We start from the raw sequence: 21,247 nt of genomic DNA on the forward strand, positions 1-21,247 counted from the left end.
TATGCTGTGAATGCATTGCTGCAATCACAGCAGTTATTTCAGAGATAATGCGGCAAGCACAATTTTAGGGGGGATTTTTGATGTTGCAGTTCCACTTTTGACCTCTAGATGACCAACAAGCCAAGCTTTGCTGCAGAGCAACCAGTAGCAGCAACTACCGATAGCTTCAAGCTAACGTTTGCTTTAGATAAACATCCCCGCTTTTGGGGTTGTTATCGGTCATTGGTTTGCGAGCTTTTTAAAGCTGGCTTCACTGGCCAAAAATGCAGAAGTATGAGAAGCTTGAAAAAATAGGAGAGGGTAAGTTTCGTAAGCTTAATGTTGATGTTAGCTAAACTGGTTTGCTAACATAGCATTCATGTAGTTAAAGGGCTAGCTAACGTAAGCTAGATTAAAGGCTTTGTGTCTGTTTTTTCTCCAATGCTCTTGCTGACCATATTCAGAGCCGTGTTAAGTTTTACAGCCATTGATGTATTTCACGGCAAGATATGTCAAGATTTTTAAGAGCTAACTTCTACGATGTTAACGCTACCTGACGTTTGCTAGCTAGCTAATGCTACTATCCAATGGACGTTGCTATGCCATTCATCAGTCCAATAACTATCAAACATCTCATGTGTATTATCTGTAGGTACGTATGGGACCGTTTTCAAGGCTAAAAACAGAGAAACCCATGAAATTGTAGCTTTGAAAAGGGTCAGGTTGGACGACGACGACGAGGTATGTGTTATCGTAAATTTCTTTCATTGCATGCTAGCAGGTTGCAAGCAGGCTAGTGCCAATAAAAGCTGATTGTCATTTCTTTCAGGGGGTGCCAAGTTCTGCCCTTAGAGAAATCTGTCTTCTGAAGGAGCTAAAGCATAAAAACATTGTCAGGTCAGTGTGCTGCCCGAAGAGAATTTAATCTGTCACGATGTGGGAATGACAGGCAGGGATTCACTGTCAGATGAGTTAAAACGTGAAGCAGTTTGCGTTAACCCTGTTCTGTCTTCTGCAGACTACATGATGTTTTGCACAGTGACAAGAAGTTAACCTTGGTTTTTGAATACTGTGATCAGGTGAGATAAAGTCATTCCTAACATACTGTAATTGTCAGCTTGTACTTTATAAGCCTAATGCATGTTTCCACTTACCCAATGAAGGATTTGAAGAAATATTTTGACAGCTGCAATGGGGATCTAGATCCTGAAACTGTGAAGGTAAGAGAAACCTCCCGGATTAACCACAAAGAGTTTTAAAAAAATGAAAGAAACTTTGCTTATTGTATCTATTTTAACCTGTTGTCGGTTAAACTCATTCTATCTCCTTTTCTTTGCAGTCATTTATGTACCAGCTATTGAAAGGTCTTGCTTTCTGCCACAGTCGAAATGTCCTCCACAGAGATCTGAAACCGCAAAATCTCCTTATTAACAGGGTAATTTTAAAGTGAAGTTGGACTTTATATGATGATGTACCTTAAATATTTTCTCGAGCAGTTATAAATATTGACTATGCAAAATCTGCATCTTGCAGTATGTGTAAAATGTGGTTTTAGATTGGAGTCTCTCCCAATGCTGTGGGGTTTTTATGCTTTCATAATGTTGAGGGATGTCTTTTGCTTGTGTCTTTGTAGAATGGGGAGTTGAAGCTGGCTGACTTTGGGTTGGCTCGAGCCTTCGGCATTCCTGTGAGGTGTTACTCAGCAGAGGTAGGTTTAACTTTTAGCACAGCACAGAGCACTTTGGTTTATAATGTGTAACTTGTATGTAAATGCAAATACCTTTAAGTTTTGAAGTCTGTGTGAGTTGTACTACCACTGATTAGATGGCACGCTAACAAACAGCCCTTAAATACAGTGCTGGAATATATTCAAAGATGTTAAATTAAACAGACAGCTTTAATGAAACTTGATGTTTTTAGCGTATCTTGTTAGAAGTAATGACATAAAAATAAACTCCAGTGCAAAAATGTAAATATGGCCCATTAGTAACCTATACAGCTTTATTTCATTCCTCTTCCTAAATGTCAGCAATATATTAGGTTATTAAACTATACTTGTTATTGTTCTGAATTGGTGAGGACAGTTGATACATGGGTTTGTTTCTCTAGTGTTTCAACTGTTAGGCTGTGGAAAAAAAAAAGAAATAGAAGAGATAAAGAAATCAGCAGGATTTACTCAGAATGACATGTTTTTGTTGTTGTTGATGGCATCAGGGAGATGTCAAGAAAGTCTCAGATAGGTTTAGAAGTATTTGGTCGGCTGACCTAAGGGCCTGGCGATGGTATCTCATGAGAGGGCTCTTGACCCATGGTGACACTACTGATCTGAAAATGTAATATAGAGAAGAGCTAGAGGGGGAACAGAGTTTAAAGCACTGGGGATCGAAAGTAGGGTCATTTTAAAGGGTCATTTCATTTTAGAAAAAGTATTTCCCTGAGACTTTAAGGGCTATTCCTGCTGGGAGAAATAACTGTTTCCAGATTTTTGTTCAGATTACTTACAAATTCTTAATAAGCAGTTGAGATTGGACACAGTAAGCTCTCATGATGACAGCAATTGGATTTTATTTGTTTTGTCAGAACTGTTGCTAATTAAGCCAAATTTCTACAATTATGAAAAAGTAGAGGCATGATTTTTGGACATGTTTTGGTTCATCAAATGTTTTAAATTACACGCAAATATGCGGTTATACTCAATAAACATGCAGAGTTTGCCACACTTGTTTTAGATACAAAAAATATAAAATCCCTCTGCCAAATCATTTTTTTAAAATGTCCCTCAAATCTACTAGTTTAGAGAACAGAGTCTAACTGATAAAAAAAAGCATTACATACACTGAGTTTGACTCAGTTTTGTGCATCATGGTTTGTGACATTTTGAATTAAGAAAAGAAAAACGACTAAAGGGCTCAATATATAACTTTTTGAAGCTACTCAAAGCTTGAGACACATGTCTTTGTCCACTGACAGTTGACAGGTTTTACCTCATTTTTCTCTGAAAATGTTTTCAATGTGATTCTTCAGCAGGTGGTAACATAATTAACATCTGTGCTGAACTGAACTTTGAAACTTTTCATACTGATGCATGAGCACTTCCTACTGCTTTCAGGCAGCCCACACACACTCTGGATACAGAAAAAAACTTCATTTTATTTAATTTTTCTCACTCTAATCTGTCTCTGCACTCCAAAAAATGCATTTTCACAAAACCTGGAATAAATTTCAGTGAAACACTCAACACTTGACAAAGCAGTAGTTTGGTAAAATGTCAGTAAGGTGTGCTGTAATGGAAGCAGATGGCTGAACATTTAGTATTTCTGTAGCAGTGATGCCACTTCCTTTTCTTTGTGTAATCAGTGTCAGTACAAAATAACACCCACCCCCACGGAGCAGTCATTATGCAGAGCTGCTGAACAGTTTGGTTGACACAATAACACTTTGTACGAATTAGACCAATTACGACAATTATCCCTTTTCTGTGTGATTTGTTCGTAGGTAGTGACATTGTGGTACCGGCCTCCCGATGTGCTGTTTGGTGCTAAACTTTATTCTACCTCAATTGACATGTGGTCTGCTGGATGCATATTTGCAGGTCTGTGATTGTTTTCTGAAATGACGATTCTAGTGATGATCTACCTGTTTATCAACCTCTTCCTATTTTATAAGTGTGGATAATGTAATGCTTAAACTTAAAAAAAAGTCAGAATTCATTTACTTTAATCAAGCACATTTGAAAAACAAAAACTAACAGGGTTGGATACATTTAAGTAGTTATGGAGAACTGCATCTGATGGTACAGATTTGAAACAAGATACCAACAAAATTCTCAGATGAGTTTACAGTGGGATCTTTTCATTGTTTTGAGGGACACCTAATCAAACAATGAGAAACCTTGTGATTTTCTACACCTTTTTAAAACAGGGTTTAAGTTCTCCCCTTAATTAAAAGTGGAAGAATTGATAAAGTTATACAGAACTATATTTTCATTATATTAATATCTATTCAATATACAATTATGGTAAGGAAAGAATACTCATAAATATGAGTAATTTCAACTTTAAATATAATCACTTCTCCTGGTAATAGTTTTTATCTAATTGTATGCTTTATGATGTCCCTTATATTGTTGAACATGTAGAAAACTCATTCATATCAAGGTTGTTCAGAATAACTCAAACCCTAACCACATGTCAAATATTCACTGTTATATTTGCCTATTGTGTCTTCTTCAGAGCTGGCTAATGCTGGGAGGCCTTTATTCCCAGGGAATGATGTGGATGACCAGTTGAAAAGAATCTTCAGATATCCTTCTAACTATTGATCCAAGATGTGATAAATGATTTACAAACAGTAAGTCACAACAGGTTAGACCTATACACCCCTCCAAGTTTTTCTTTAACCACTCGGCACATTGTTGGGTACACCAACTGAAGAGCAGTGGCAGACTATGACAAAACTCCCTGACTACAAGGTAACTGGTTAATATCAGTTCTGACGTTTTACTACATGTCATGTGTTATCATTTCTCTCTCTTTTTTTAAATATCTACATCTGTTTCTTGCTGCAGCCATACCCCATGTACCCAGCCACCACCTCATTGGTGAATGTGGTCCCCAAATTAAGTAGCACAGGACGGGATCTACTGCAGGTAATCCCACTCCCAACTGGCTTTAGTTTTCTTGTAATATTGTTCAGAAAACTTGTTTACTTCAGCTTAAATAAATGTGCATATTTAATCTTTCTGTGGACCAATTTATATATGTTTTTTATCTCACTCAGAACCTGTTGAAATGTAATCCAGTCCAGAGGATCTCTGCAGAAGAGGCCTTGCAGCACCCCTACTTTGCAGATTTCTGCCCACCCTAAATGCTAAACTGCCTCTCCCTGAGCCTCAGCCACCAGAATCAATCATCCTTTACTCCGCTGGGTCATTAGGACCGCTCTCAACAAGGCAAATCCCTCACCGTTTCTCAAAAACTCCCCTTCTTATAATTCTGCTGTGCCTCTGTGTGGAACGAAGGTGGAGCGGCTCTGCAAGGTTTTAGGTTCTTTTAAATGGCAAGTCTGTTTCATTTGGTACATATAGACCTCCCAGCCAATTAGCACGAATGTTGGAGGGAGCTTTTTGTGTTGAATACATTTTCTACCTGTGGATGTGGTTGTCACGAAGAAGCCCCTCTGCTCCCAAAGACTTTAACAAACATGAGCTGTATATTTCTGCTTTTTGAAGAAGTGTTTATAAAAAAAGCTCTTTGAATCTGTGGTGATCTCATTTAGTACATTCATTTTGGATGCCTACAACTTAGTGTTTCCAGACACACAAACTGCCTTTTCTTTTAGCATTGCTTCTGTTTTCATTGTAATTTTTGAGTGATTTGATAGTCTTAACATCAGTGTAGCATGACTGAGAAGAGATTTTTGATGCCAATGCAGACATTGATATACATTTTTTTCCCCACAAGCCCAAAGCCTAGATTTTTAACAGAATCACCTAAATTCAGTGACCAGACTATTCACTAATTATTTCCAACAATCTCTTATTTCTGTACTGCAGCTTGATGCTACAAACCTGCTGCTCTAATGAGGACCACAGATTAGGGGATGGGGTGGGGGCTAATGCCACAAACATAAAATTAAATTGCTTTGCTGGTTTGAAAATCACAAGTTAGGGTAATTTCTGTTATACTGATAAGGTCTAAGTCATGTTGTTAAGATGGGTTGTTGTTTTTGAACACTGCATTCTACAAGTCTGTTTTTTTTCCAGATATTTTCAATACATTATTATTATTATTACACAATATTGTAAATCCTTATTAAGTACTCATAAGTTAGTCACTCTTTACTGAAACTTAATTGAGCATTGTTTTGCTCTTAGTTTGATCTATTTTGCACTCCTGGCTCCTGTATAACATCAGTTATAGTTGTAAAATATTAATCAAAAGTTTATTAAACTTGGCACCTCCATTCCTCTATAATACATTTCAGATTATACCACCAGACTACTCCACAGACCTGTAAAATACACTGTTAAGGATTTATTGTTTGATTCTGTTGCTTTGCTCTCATCAGAACAGGACTTTGTCCTAGTACCTATCACAAGATTGTATTACAGCATGGGAAGATAATTTATGATTTTTTTTTCTCAGGCTTTTTATTTTCCCTTTTGTATTTGACGTTTTTTGCACACTTTGTAACTGACAGTTTGATTTGACATCCTTTAGTTAATTTTCTTAATATGTTGAGGACTTGGTAGCCAAGGTTCTAGCCAGTTATCAATAAATGGGCCAATATAGTATAATATAGATATATACATTTATAGTGGACCATTAGAAATTCCTTTGTTCTACTCATGTGATTTTGCTTTTCTGACATGCTTTTGTATTAGTTCAACTAGAGACAGAAAAAAAATCCACTGATGTTTTTTATGATCGTTTTGCACCATTAGCTATTTTCATTTCTTATTTTTCTCCAGATTGTTACAGTGCTATTAACCCCATGAAAGCCAACATGATGATTTATTTGAAGTAACTGTGTTAGCCGATGTAAGACAGGATAACGGATGCATGTATTTATTAATCATGGAATGTCAGCTCATTTGTTTGTTTGAAATGTAGCAACAACATTGGGTAAAGGAACTCTCCTTTTGAATGATTACATGATTTTGTTTCTGCATTTAGCCAACTCTTTTTAGGACTTAAGATGTTTTAAGGTTGTTTGTGTGTGGATTAAGTTATAATGAAAAAAGAACACTGTTTTTACTGTCAGTATTTCATTATCTGGTGATTACAGGACATTTCAGACAAACTGCTTCACAGTAACTGTACACAGCTTAAACTTTATGTTTGAATGAAGAGTGGTTTTGCACTTTGGCAGTATCTTTACTTTTGTTGGTAGAATTTAGGATGACTGCTGTCATTTTTTTCTGTGTATATCTCAGCAAATAAGACTCCATATTCAGTAAAGTGGACATAAATACAAGTTTGTTCATTCACATTGGAGGTTTTTTCGTTAACTTTGAAAACTAGATTGCCAAAAGTTTGCTCTTTTGATCATATATCATGATGTTTTGTCAAAGGTTGTCTCTCAAGTTGACTAAAACATAAATGAAAAGTTCATCCTGTGAAAAAGAATGTTGTCAAGAAACACAACACCTTATATCATAAGCATAAAATTATGTGATTTGATTTGATGTTGGAACGGAAACTTCATAGACCTAATTGAATACTTTTGCCTGACAAAGGCCATGTTTTTATTTGATCGATGGTGTGATTCTGTCAGCATTAGTGAAGCAGCACCAAAACTGGATTTATTCAAATTGAATTCCCTTTAATTTGTCAGCTTCAGTATCCAGTCTGGGAGACTTAAGAAAAAAATATCAGCACTGTTTTAAGCAGTTAAAATAAAAAAAAAAGTTACATTATTCTCTGATAACACAAGAAAAAAAGAATTATTAGGCAAGGAGAGCTTTAGAGAATATGTTTTCATTTCAAGTTTGGACTGTGTTAGTTTTGCCTACCAAAAAATTGCTATTTTTTTTCCAATTTAGACTATAGGGGAAACAAAGGTTCAAGACAAAGTTCAAGATATTCTCTTATTTTGTCCAACAAAACGTTTTTTTCTCAAACTGACCCGCACTAAATTTGTGTTTTTTGGTCCAAACACAGAATTGCCTGAGAACCAAAGCTAATGTAAGGCTAACCCTAACCCTAAAAAATAAAAAATAAAAAAAATAAAAAGATGACGACACCCCCCTGCTTCCAACCTGTCCATCAAAATTAAAGGCAGTTTTATATGCTTATTTATTTTTTAATATGCAACAATCAAGTTTTAGTGCCAGCATAATGAATTAAAAGTGAGATCAATAAAAGGTAGCCCGCTCCCTCAGGACTTAATTACTCTCCAGCAGTCAGAGTTTTAGAGTGTTGGTGTATGAAAATCTGTGACCTCACCTTCAGTCAGCAGGGCCTGTTCACCTCTAACCAATGAACAGAGCTGTTTGCACATGGCATGCAGTGGATTTCAAATGTCGTGACAGTCGGATCGAAGACTGACCCCACCACACGGATTTAAGTTTGTATTAACTATTTAATGTACAGTTCAGAGTTAAAATCACATATCTACAATAAAATGCACATAAAGCACAGAGAGCCAGATGAAGCAAGCTCAGTTCTCCGGATGTTTGTGCACATGGAAATCTTGGTGTTACCTGTTGCGACCACACTTGAAGGCACATATTTGTTCCACTTCAAGCCACGTTATGTTTATTCAATCTGTAAAACTTGACGGAAAGATGATGCAGTCTTTTAAAATCTGCTAAATATCTTTCTTTTGTAGAGTATTGCACAATCCCAAGCCTGGTTTGAGGAGGATTTTTTCTGTATGTAGTAAAATATCAGGACATGATTGGGAGAACATCATTTTGATTCACCTGGCTCCAAATATACATTATTTTACTTTACAAAGTGAGTATAATGGCTAATTGTACATTAAGAGATACACAATGGTCATGCACAGAAGTAAATGGCAGGTGTGACATAAATTATAAACCATAGGATTAAAATAGTTCAAATCTAGTCGTCAGGTGACAGAAATATATAGGATACTGTTTTCTACTTGGCCATATCTATGCGGCAAATATCATTTGAGGACTACTTAATGAGCACGAACATTTCAGTAACGGACGCTGCCAATTCACATACACTCTGCTGTTCTCTGACAGGTAGTAAGGCAGGGGTGGGGACAGAGAGGTAAAGACCCAGGACAATTCCACAAACCCTTTAGCCACAGTTTGCGGTAAATGCTAGATCATTTTTATGCTCTTTAACCCAACAACATGACACTCACACACACTCAAAAGTCCTCATGGCATTGCAGCATCATCAGAATAGCATCATTGTGTAACATGAATTGGCATTTGTGTCTCTTCACTAGCTGATGATGGTTGATATACACTTATCGTATCATACATCTGTGTCGCAGCAAGGAGCTGCTCTCTACATCCATTCCAAGCTGTGGTAGTGTTATGAATTGAAAATGGGGATTCAAATCTGTTTCTGTATGTGGGTTTGATCACAGTTAAATCTGACCTGTCAGTGCATTTATTGCTCAAGACACAACACCACAAATCCACCTTTTTTTTTTTTTTTTTTAACCCCCCTTCCTGAAAGATGATTTCCATTTGGATTCAGTCTTTACTCAAAGTGTTGTCTCACTCCTCTTAGAGCGCACTTTTATCTCGGTCAATGCTGGAGCAGTGAACACACCATGAGTGAGTGTGTGTGCGTTTTTTGTTGAAACCAAAGCCGTAAAAGGTAGTCACAACCATAGACGTCTGGTCCAGTCATTGGCTTTCGAGTGATGGCTGATCTCCAAGAGTTTGTGCTTCACATCAACAGTCATCTAATACACAGACAACAGAGTAATAAAGCTACAGTGTTATCAACACCACTTAATTGATTGGCATTATACTTGAAAGTTTCACATTAAAAAAACAAACAAAAACAAAACAAAACTTCCCAGGAACGTAGTTATAGTGAGGATAATGTACCTACAAGTCCTTAACTGTGATGTCAAGGATTCTTAATTCGTCACAACACAAAAATAGAAAACTTGGACTCACACGGAGATAAGAAGAAAAGTTGTGTACGTGAGCAAGATGGGTAAATATAGAGTTTATTATACTTGATCATTAATACATCACAAAGTGTTATTTGTGACTTCTTACATGTCTTGAATAGTAATAATTATAATAATAAAAGGACAATGGTGGAATTTTACAATGCATTTTGTTATAAATCAACTAAACTGAGTGTGATGCTTTGAGGCAAATTCTTTTTTTTTTTTGACTTATAAACTCTGCGTCAGTCACTTTGTCATCACCAAAAACTCAAAGACACTTCAGGTCTAATCAGATAGAAAGTCCAAATTCTTTCAAGTGTACAGAAAGATCCAAACACTGTATATGTACAGTATATAATGATATATTCCACCACCATCACGTAAGCAGTGTAGACTTTCTTCATCTTCTTCATCAACACGACTTTTAGACTTCGGTTCATAGAGACTAGAGAACTATCACAGAGGGGTTGTGCTGATGGACACCTTTAAGACACAGTATTAGAGAAAAAAAAAACAAAAGGAAAAGCCTAATTGCTTCTCATCTCATGTATTTTTATGTATAAGGGGCCAATTTTACAGCAAGCTTCATGCTTCGCATTTTTTTGTGACGACACAGCAACGCCTTTCTAAAAAACAAAAGGGAAAATTGAGAAATTTAAGCTATATAAAGATAAAAACTTACAATCAGTAGCTTTTCTGGGCGCCCTCACTGTCTTTTTGAACCATTCCTCTGAGTACAAAGTGATCACAGTTAACAAAAACATCCAATTCAGTCGTTTCTGCCAACATAGAATAAAACTAGATACTTGCATATATACAAATTATCAAGTTCCTTTACTGTTTTTTTTTTTTAAACTTGAATAAGCACAGTCTAATGAATGAGACAAAGCCTCATAGTAGCAAAAGGCAACATTAAACACTTGTCTGGCGTTTGTATTCAGGTGAGAGCAGCTCTTTTATCCAACAATCAGCTCAGGAAATGGAGCAGATTTGAAAATAAAGGCTCTCCTGTTCAAACTCGTGACAAGTATAAGGTCACTCAGTACAGCATTGGTTAGATGCTGGAGACGAAACACTGCTACACATAACAATCCAAATGTTTTCCTCATTTTTTTTTTTTTTTTAAATCTTGGATTGATGTACAGCAAAACTAGCACAACAGTACCGTGTAACTCAACACAGGTCAGAAACTTTCTTTCTTTCTTTTTTTTGGACACATTTATCTTCAATGATTGTTTACTCCAAAGTGACCATATAGGAAAAACAAAGTGACAAATGAAATGTGAACAAATTAACACTGATGCCTTGACATGGCAGTAAAACCTGAGTTCTGTTTTGGAAGTGGTCTCTTTTTCTTCTGATGATAGTTTTCTATTTCTATTCAGGCATTAATAAACTCTACTAATACGTTTTTGAGTTACACACTCAACCGTTTTTCTGTTAAATACATACATTATTTCACAGTTTGCTGTCATCCTCACCCACCCACCCACCCACCACCCCTGCTTTATGTCGTCAACAGGCAAACTCCTCAAAGTTGCCTAAAGTCGGGTGACGAGGTAACATGTTCGGCGTGAATCCGAGACTGTCCGAGTGACTCCTGAGGGTGTCACAGGTGCTCTGCAAAAGACAGAGGGGGGGAGGAAGGGAGACGAGTTCAAACGGGGTTAAGGGAGGGGTTGATGGAGGGATTGTTGGAATAATAATGATGGAGCGCCAATTAAAGAAGCCACAAGTAAAATGAAAGTGGAAGACAATGAAAGGGTGTATAAGGAGAAAAAAAAATTATGATTAACGCAACAAACATACATAAGATGTGGATGGCAGAAACATATGTGGACCATGATGAGGAAATGAAAACAACAGATTTGGGAATTTCAACATCAGCCACATCGCATGTTTCACAGGTTTAAAGAAAAACAGGAAGAAGTGGGTAAAAGATGAATGAAAGGAGGGAAAAGAGAAAGAACAGCACATTTTTAGTCCTGATTTTACACTAACACGTGAAAATGTTCAAGTTATGGAAGTCGAAACATCCACAAAGGTCTGCATGTTGTGAAAAAGTGCTCGCTGAATAGATAACTGCTGAGATGTGGATAACAACCGTCAGTGCTTCCATTGGCAAAAAATGGCTATTCCAGCAGACAAAGAACCATTTTGTGTTTTGTGCAAACTCACTGCATGCAGACGTGTGATAACATCACAAAGTAATGCATCTAGTGATGTTATCCGGGCTCAAACGCGTTGTCTCTAAATGGACCTCTCTGCTGCGAGGAAACAAATAGATCTCTTGCGGTTTAGCCTTTTTTTTTCGCACAACAGTTCAGTAAATACGCATTGTGTTTTCACAGGAGTACTGCTTTTTTATCCTATGGGAAAGAAAGCATTTTTATTCAGCGGAAAGAGCAAGTTTTGCATAATGTAGAAAGTCAAATGGTTCTGCACAGGGAGAATCCAACCAACTCGTGTCTTCTGCTGTGCCAGTAAATAGAGAAACACACGCTGAACTAACCTGTCCTGACACTACGGTGGAAATAAGACTGCTCACTGCAGTCAGATAATCACCCCTCTTTTCTGTTGACTGCCTACTAAAGCCAACTGAATCATCTGTAGCCGCCAAGGAAATGATGTATGAGATGGTATCAGGCATGTATGAGAGAGAGGGACAGCATGGGAGGGAGCATCTATTATCGATGGGGTGTGCTACCTGGGGGCATGATTAGGCGTGACACCAGGGCTGGTTGGGTTCTCTGGAAACTCCTGGAATAGACATGATGAAAAGAAAGATGGTGAGGGGTGAGGGTGACTGAAATGAAAATAAAACACAATGCAAATGCTAAGAGTTCAATTTGGGAGGGAAATGCCGCAAGACAGCGTTTCCAACAGTGAAAGTATGATGGCACTGAAGATAGATGGCTGTTTTTTTAAGCAGGAAAAAAAAGAAAAGACAAGAGACGTCATCCTGAAGAGCTGATGAATGGTTTGACTTAAAATAGCATCTATTGAACCACTGAATGTATAACCGTTCTTTATTGTCCGGCTGATTGGGAGGATATGACAATGGACTAGTTGAAAAATGGTTATTGAGTATGAGAGAAAAGAAGTACAAAAGGATGGTTTATTGTAAGCACAGTAAGCGTGACATGAATAATGGAAAATACAGAAGATATCACTCAGTGAAAACCCACTGAAAATGCTTTCTCCACTGCCACTTTAACCTCTTTAAAACTAATCTTTTCAACACCTTGACCACCATAAATAACCCTTTTCAGAGGTGTTTCAACATAACTTAACAAAAGAGAATAAACAACTTTGTTCAATCAGCCATCAAACTGAACGCTGAACCCGGGGCGACAGAGCATGCAAGATCGCAATCCACATGCAGACACAAACCCGCAGCTTTTTCACCAGTTTGAAGGGAAAAAAATAAGCAGCGCTGCCAAAACGACTGCCGGTGATGAAAAAGTCTGGGGATTGTGTGACACAACAAAGAATTAGAGCTTGCATTTCTGATATTCTGCCAATAGAGCTGGGTGCAAACTGGTAGATAGGGAGTACTAAGGGACAAAAGGAATTATCTGCCTTAACAAAAATCTACATTAATGCTTTTCATGAAAACAGCACCAGAAAAGAGAGCTTGTTTCACATCTTGTTAATGCTTCCACACAGGCAGGGAGCTAAAGAGAGGGATTAGTAGCTTTTATTCAGACTTGAGGCATGACCACTGTTACTAAAGAACCAGATTAATCGCCTCATAGAACAGAGATTTTTGAATGTGTAGATCAATCAGCATCAGAAGGTAAGCTATTTGCCATTTGAGATATTACAATAGATGGGATATTTGTGACGATACACTTCAGTGAATTAGAGATTTAGAAAATAAACAGCAAGATATAACAAATAAAATGCTGTGCGTTTCCATGATCAAGCTAAAAAATGAAAAAGACAAAGAAAAAATATCTATAAGAGGCAAAATGAAACATTTTAGGCTTTGGTTATGACTATTTTGGCTTTAAGATCACAGCAGGAGTACAGAAATTTTCAACTTCTGAAAAGCATTTTCATTTAACCACTTGAGGCTAGGACTGGGACTCCCCTGCAACAAACTACTGCATCATTGTCCTATTGCTCTGCTGAGGTTTTATTAAAGCTCAAGTTGCTTTAATAGCAGCCTCCAGCGCTTTATTCAGCTCTTGGGTCAGGTCTTTCTCATCTACTTCTTGGCTCATATCCCACAGATTCACAATGAGGTTCAGGTCAGGTGAGTTGGCCGGCCAATCGAACTGAGTAAAACCATAGTTAAGCAAAGCAAACCATTTGGTGGGAGCTTTTGGCACTGTGGGCAGGTGCCAAGTCCAGCTGGAAAAGGAAATTGGCAAAGCCTGAAAAAAGACAAAAGCATGAAATGCTGTAAAATCTCCTGGTAGATGACTGTGATGAGTTTGGACTTAATAAAACACAGAGGACTTGTAGCAGCAGATAGCACAGCACTCCAAGTCATCACAGACCGAGGAAACGTCACACTGGACTTCAAAGACCTTGGGTTATGTGCTTCTCTACTCTTCTTACAGACTCTTGGACTTTCCTCTTCTCTTCTCAGCGCGGGTGTCTCTTGTTCAAGAGTTGCCTGGTATTGGGGATACGACAGGTGTAGTCCCTTTCCCGTAGATGTCTGTGTGTGATGACTTGTGAAGCTCTTCCAGGTTCCTTAATCAAGTTTTGTTGACAATGCTTCAATACTCTGAAACCAGCCAGCTTTTTCAGCAATGACCTTCTCTGTCTGACCCTCCTTGTGGAGGGCACCAGTTTTACACCACAAAGCCAAAGCCGCAACAAAACATTTCCTGTAATAAATTTAGTTTGCAGGCCAGATGGGTCACATTTTGTTTTGCAACAAAACTTTTCTCTCTGTTTTTCTTTGGCACATGTACGCTGTTCTGGTTAGCAGCCACTGAAGCCAGTAAAACCCACCTCTCCATCTCTCCTCCAGTGTTTGATGCAGCAGTCTGTGCTGCATCCTCTGATTACTGATATGAAGAAGGTACATTTCAGTTATAAATTATTCCTTAACTGCCCAGTGTAAAGCTTACGTAACAGTCTGCAGGGGAAGTGGAGGTGCCTCTCGACCTGATGTGTTAAACCACAGGGCTTAACTAACTGCTGTGATTTAAGGCAGGGGAAGAAACGCCTCACATTATTCTAATTTTAATTTAGAAGTTTAAATGGGTTTTATTGCCTTTAAGGCTTAGAAAATGAGTTGATCATGAAATGTTAATAAACTCTCTAGACCTCTTTATCTTTCCTGCTGTCTGCTCGTTCTTCTTTCTGCTCCCATAAATACATGTGAGTTTCATCTGATCATCCTGCCGGATATAAAGCAGGAAGACCAGAGTGGGAGAGCAGCTTCTTTTGCTCTGGGTGAACTGTAAATGCAAAATCCAGGGTGACATTGAGAAGATTCTGGATGCTTAAATACAATAAGAGTGAATATGGATCTCTTGAGGAAAAGGGCTTTCACCTCCGATTGTAAAGCAGTTTATGATTCATAATAAAAAGCTCATTAAGAACGGGTCTGACATTTCGTTTCTGGCTGTCCATGCCCTGTGGTACTAAAGGTCTCAAACAGCTCAACGCTGGAAAAACCACAGTGAAAGCTTTGAAAGGAAGGCTTTCAAAGTCAGTGTTACACTAGTTTAGACTTACTTACATTCCAAATTTGAGCTCTTGTAGATTTTTGTAATGACAGAGTGTCATTTGTGCTGCTTCATTTTCATTTCTAAAGTACTCTGCACAAATTCAATGACTGAAAATTACACATTCATTCTGTGCACTAAAAACTATCTTCATGTATTATTAATGACTATCTTTTCCTACACAATAAATCTTTCCAACACAGGAAATTGGTCTGATTGTCAACATTTGTCGTTTCGAGGCTCTGCTCTCTCTCTAGTGCTGTTTATTAAAAAGCATCTCTATTGTCAGCAGATTTTTTTGTTGATGTTGTTGTTGTTATGGTTGCTCCTGAGCTCATCTAATGTCACAACACATTCAGTTCATTCAGTCAAATGCATTGTGAGACTTAAATTACCAGATTGTCGCTCTGACAACGCTGCGGCCGTTTCTTGCGTATGAAGTAACCCAAAACCTTATCCTTAAACACCTGAATGCAGAAACATCAGAGCATGTTATTCACAGAGAAAACACATCATGGACATCAAGACTGAATATCTAAATATCTACTTTTACAAAATACCTTATTTCTAGAAGTCAAATGAGGTGATTAGCTTAGAACAAAGTGTGACATATACATATTTGAGGGTTGTCTTTAAAGGTAGAGTCTGCAGAATTTTCCTTAAAAAAAAAAAAAAGTCAACCTTTACAGGACAAATCCTGCTCAGCAATCCCCTACAGGTCTCAATACATGTCTGTCAGTGTCTGTGTCAGCCTCAATCCCCTCCTTTGCCTGTGTGTTGATGTTTTGGTTATGTTGGGACCAAGGTTATAATAGTTAACTAAAACGAAACTAAAAAGGAAAACTACAATTTAAAATACATTGCAGTTAACTCTAACTAATAAAAACTAAAAAAGAAAACAAAAACAATAAGTAAACTAAAACTGTATCCTGTGTTCACAAAACTAACTGAAACTAACTAAAATGATAGACAAAATTCCCCTAGTTTTAGTTTCTGACAATATCAATAGCCTTTAGGATTTAAAGTAATCCGACACATTTTCCCTACCAATTTTATGACAGTTTTCGGCAGTTGTCAGTGCCGTACAGCACCATCATAGCGGCGTATAGGGACGTGCTTGTTTACTGCACTGACTGGCTGTGCGCTGTGCTGCAACGAAATGTGGTGGAGCAATGAATTAGATCATCTGTAATAGTTTAATTGCATGTGAGTCTAACTTTAATTGTTTTTAAGTCTGCCTTTCTTGTTAGAGTCCAAGTTTCTAAATATTTAAGTTCATATTATATTGTTTTATATAGTTTTAGTTTATATTAATTTTATGTAATTTAGGTTTACATTATTTTTATATAATTTATGTATATATATTTTTTTTAAGTTTAAATTATTTTTTTGTGTTGAAGGCAGCAGCCAACAGTTCAGTATCAACATTAACTAAGCAGTGAGCACTATGTTGAACTTGAAAGTAAACAGTAACAAAAAATATTTACTCTGACCTTTTTGAATCCTGCACCTGGTTAACAAGGTATGCAAAACTAAAATTAAACTGAAACTAAACTAAAACTAAACTAAAACTAAGCCTTGTTGCAAAAATCAAAACTAAATAAAAACTAGAATGCCTGCTCTAAAACTAACTAAAACTAAACTGTAATGATAAATCCAAAACTATTATAACCTTCGTTGGGACATTTCTAGGCAAAGAGTAAATGGTTGCATCAGCCAATCTCAGTGCTTTCAGTGTGCAAGTGACTCGGCGTATTGATGACTGCGAGTTGAAGCTAATCAAAGCAGCTATGATAGTGGACGTAGCAAAAGCACCAAAGAGAAACAAAAATGTCAAAAAGTTAAGGCTTTTCACCTAAACAAGGGTGAAGCTTGGCTCAATTTTCACTTGTTTCGGAAACGTTGAAAGCAGCACGGGACAAAGAGCGCTGTAAGTGTGCTTTCTGCTAATCAGCTATGTGTCAAATACCCATGATTAGCTTGTGCTAACATGCTAATGCTGCGTTCCAGACAAATCGGCGGTCAGGATTTTCAGAGTTGAAAACTCTGACCTACGATTTTAGAGCGTACCAGACATAAGGTGTCAGACTGAAAAAAATAGCTGTAAATGACAAGGTAATGTGTTTGTGGCAAGCCGCAAGGAAATAAAACAGTGGAAAAATTTCAGCCTTCAGGTATATTTTAAACAGATGGTGTGAGCTTCCAGTGCCAGATTTAATTTCTTATATATATTGTTTGCAATAATTTGCTGCTGAATTAAATTGAGTACATATAAGTTACTAAAATAAGCTACATTTATAAACTCCACTTACATACAGAACCATTTTTCTATATAACTGTATCGAAACTAGAAAATTTTAATAAAATATAATTTTTTGACAATATTGTACAGTTCACCATGCTTTTTCTCTCAGTGTTTCCAAGTCGGAGCTTCAACTTCAGTGGCTATTCCAGTGCACTTTTTCAAGTCAAAAAGTTGGAAAATCCCGCGCAGCATAAGTCAGGTGCTAGTGATTGGAGGCTGTGGGTGTGCGCTGCCGCTGGCACTGAGCCAAGGAGGAGGAGACCAGTTTAAATGTTGTGTTTACTAACAAGAAACAAAAATTCCTGCAGACCCTACCTTTAATTTATTCTATAAGTTTCAAATACAAAAACTTAGTAAGCATGCGAGTATTGTGTTTCACTGTTTGGCGTAATATACTCAAGATGAAGTCTGTGTTCACAGGTTTACAATTTTGACAGAAATACTTCACCTCATATAGGTAGTCGAATATTTCCAGTATCGTTAAAACACTGGCTCCGATAAACAGCCCCATCTGACCTCCGATGTCACCTAGAAAAAGAGAGATTAATAGATACAGACAGGTACAGTAATTGTACAGTGGTGCATGAAATCATTCCCTCTGCTGTCACTTCTAATTCGCTATCTCGCTGAGAAATCTGAGCACGATTGTCAAAAGTGTCCATCCAGCCCAAACTTCTCATCAGACCCGGCACTGCCTGCCCTTGCTAGTGCATCAGATTATGAAAATGTGTTCTGCCTGCTTCATAAGTTCAAAGAGGAAACCTCAAAGCAGCAGGCATGAACATGAGACGTGAATATGTGCAGGAAGAGGGAAGGGGGAGTGCTGATACGAGGTCAAACACATCTTTCTGTCACAATGAACCTGAAAGTGTGTGAGAGTCTTACCGAGGAGCCCTGCAATTTCATAGGCCTTCTTCTGTTCAATTTTCTCATAATTCAGAGCTTCAAAGAAGATGTCCAAGACCAAGATATTTTCACTGCAGAGAGGACAGAGAAGAGCACGCTCAATTGAGTTTATTTCCAGTGATATTACAGAACATCTATATCACATCTCTTATCCTGAGTGGCTGTCTTTCATTATTGTTACATTGAAGGTGAACGATGGAGACCCAGGTCATGCTTTGCCACAGTGCATCCATCAACAGAGAAAAAGAAGAAGAGGCTAAGATCTATGAACTAACACTACCACATCATACTTACCCGATATATTGCTCAGTTTTGTTGAATTTCTTAGCCAGATATTTAGCAGATGCCTTACTGGGGATCTTAACCATGGACAGCTCCTTGCCATAGCGAGTCATGTTGCAGGGGGTCTGACAGACACAGTAATCGTTGTCTTTCTCTACCAAAAAGTCTGTGGATGATCAAAGCCATTTAAAAATAGTGTGATCACTGCCAATAAATCAAACACAACCTGCACAAAGACACTCTCAGTTCCTGCTAAAAATATCTCAGTTGCTGCCATCGTTCACTTTCCATGAAAGCAAATAATGACTCAAGCTAATACAAAGAAGAGAGGACAAAAAGCTCTTTGGGATTTATTTAAATGAGTGGAGGAAAGACAGTTCACAAATCTTACATATGAAGCTTTTTACACAATAATTCTTCTTTATTATGTGGCTGGCTGATATCGAAGTAGGTTTAAGTTAAAGCTACACAGGCTTTATCCTAAGGCTGACAGAGTGGATTCAGGCATAAAGTCAAATTTATCGTGCTATAATTTTAAATAAATGTAAGTATTAAAGTGTTTTGGCTCACCTAAAGCAGGGTCAGCACAGTCTTTGTACTGCTCTGGTGTGCAAACTGTTGAGGTTCCTGTTTGAAACATTGTAGATGTGTGATTAATTATGCATGCTGTGTACAAATATTCAAAAAAGATTGCGTGCTCTTGACTGAAACTATACCAGGCATGTGAACCATTCTGCAGTTGCAGTTTTCCAGCAGGTACCGAGTCTCACAGTCAATGCGGCAGGCGGTGATGCTGTACGTGGAGAAGTATTCAGAGTCTATTGGCGTAGACTTGCAATCTCCCCAAGGCGGAGGGAGGTACTGAAGCTGAAAGAGCAAGCAACACATGTTTTCCCTCAGCATATCGGTGCATTGGAGTACAAATGAATAACATAATGCAAGCCGGTGCAGGAGAATTATAAAAGGAGGGCAACAAGCTGACAAAACCCAACACAAATGTCTGGAACAGAATAAGGAAACCACAAAGTAACAGAATCATTTGAATGAAAATGTGCACTGAGACGATATTGGTGAAAAAAAACAAAGAAATAAAGTCGGAACAACATTATTGATAATGTTTAGAAGCAAGCAGACGTCATGCAGAACGTTACTAATGAAGGTCTAATCCCTGGTAGGAAGCAGAATACCATGGGAATAGAGGACAGCTTAATAGAGTCTGTAAAATATGTAGTTTCAGACAGGACACCACAACCAATGGACAAATTTTACAACCTGGAGAACAGGACGATAGACAGTTTCCTGATGAACAGATACATGATATAACAGACATTTTACAGACGACTGAATCTGATTTTAGAGTAAATTATGGTTTAATAAATAGATCCCAATGAATAAACTACTTTGCAGAAGCTCATTTAACATCTTTTTTTAAATTGACTATGCAGATTTTTTGCGTTTAAGCTCATGAGAGTTTTTACAAAAGTGTTCTGACTGCAAAGAATTGAACAATAACGCGTGAATACAGAGTAGAGTCAGCCTGCAGTCTCATTAGAGGTAAAACTCTCATTATCAGGTGAAGAGCAGGTCATTACATTTATGAGTAACTCAGGGAATTCTAAATGAATCCACTAATGAGGAATATCTAATGCTGGAATTTTGAGGGTTTGGGTTCATAATAAACATTAGACCCATGGAGCTCGTTTCACAACTGCAAAAATGTGCCCTATGTGTGTGTGTGTGTGTGTGTGTGTGTGTGTGTGTGTGTGTGTGTGTGTGTGTGTGTGTGTGTGTGTGTGTGTGTGTGTGTGTTTGTGTGTGTGTGAGAGAGAAAGAGAGCTCTCTTTAACGCTTTAAAGGAACTCTTTTCTCAGTGTACCAAGCATGCTGACATTTAGTCACCATCAATTCTTATTTGCAGCAATTTACGGTAATAACGCCAACCACTCTTTCTCATGTCAAAAAATAACCAATTATTTATGAGGCTGCAGATTCTCACACAGGCAGTTTGAACATGTAGTTCCTGATTGCAGTAAGAAGAAGATCAATGCCAAAGCTTTCCCTCCCTGACAATCTTCACGGGGAAATGATGCTGCTGTTCTTTCTTTCTTAACCCCCCAATCCTCTCCACCATCTCCAACCAGGCTAACTCAGACGAGCTAACGACCATTTGGTCGATGGAGAGCGACAGAGATGGAGCAGAATTCGCCAAGGAAGTGGACTTAAACTGGCAAACATGATTAAACCCTTATTGAGCTTCGTTTCTAGCCCACAGACTTTCATATCAGGCGCATACACCCCGGTGCAATAAGTGCAAGAATTCAAAATGATGCCAGAGTCCTCATGGGTAATAAAACCTAATGAATCACATTGTTCGCACTCTCTGGATGACATTAAGCAGCGGTCCAGTGGATCGCCCCGGGAACACATAAAAGCAGAACGAACAAAAAGGGAGTGCTGAAAGAAG

The 21,247-nt window shown here is 37.9% G+C and overlaps 2 protein-coding genes across 10 annotated transcripts in view; one reads left to right on the forward strand and one right to left on the reverse strand.

Annotated features, from left to right (window-relative positions):
- The first annotated feature begins 89 nt into the window (after window positions 1–89).
- Window positions 90–7,827, forward strand: cdk5 (cyclin dependent kinase 5). Its single transcript, XM_074689152.1, has 12 exons — window positions 90–300; window positions 632–720; window positions 809–876; window positions 998–1,058; window positions 1,143–1,199; window positions 1,319–1,414; window positions 1,613–1,687; window positions 3,475–3,571; window positions 4,212–4,281; window positions 4,390–4,450; window positions 4,547–4,627; window positions 4,759–7,827. Exons 1-12 carry the CDS (start codon window positions 264–266, stop codon window positions 4,843–4,845), a joined length of 879 nt encoding a protein of 292 aa, XP_074545253.1. The 5' UTR covers window positions 90–263; the 3' UTR covers window positions 4,846–7,827.
- A 217-nt stretch (window positions 7,828–8,044) lies between these two features.
- Window positions 8,045–21,247, reverse strand: part of asic1c (acid-sensing (proton-gated) ion channel 1c) — a 129,616-nt gene continuing 116,413 nt past the window's right edge. For 6 of the 9 annotated variants that reach the window (XM_074689146.1, XM_074689147.1, XM_074689150.1 and 3 more), the window contains exons 4-11: window positions 19,500–19,650; window positions 19,354–19,410; window positions 18,796–18,949; window positions 18,481–18,572; window positions 18,044–18,123; window positions 15,686–15,757; window positions 12,305–12,357; window positions 8,045–11,217 (exon numbers count right to left, since the gene is read on the reverse strand). In XM_074689146.1, coding sequence (XP_074545247.1) covers window positions 11,139–11,217; window positions 12,305–12,357; window positions 15,686–15,757; window positions 18,044–18,123; window positions 18,481–18,572; window positions 18,796–18,949; window positions 19,354–19,410; window positions 19,500–19,650 — 738 coding nt within the window. In that variant the 3' untranslated portion in view covers window positions 8,045–11,138. Of the gene's footprint in view, window positions 11,218–12,304; window positions 12,358–15,676; window positions 15,758–18,043; window positions 18,124–18,480; window positions 18,573–18,795; window positions 18,950–19,353; window positions 19,411–19,499; window positions 19,651–21,247 lie in introns of those variants that run through there. The other 3 variants (XM_074689144.1, XM_074689145.1, XM_074689151.1) reach the window with 2 other exon arrangements.

The sequence above is a fragment of the Halichoeres trimaculatus genome, unplaced genomic scaffold, assembly GCF_033239565.1.
Source record: "Halichoeres trimaculatus isolate MK-OKI-2021-1 unplaced genomic scaffold, fHalTri1.1 fHalTri1_scaffold_15, whole genome shotgun sequence".
Lineage (NCBI taxonomy): Eukaryota > Metazoa > Chordata > Actinopteri > Labriformes > Labridae > Halichoeres > Halichoeres trimaculatus.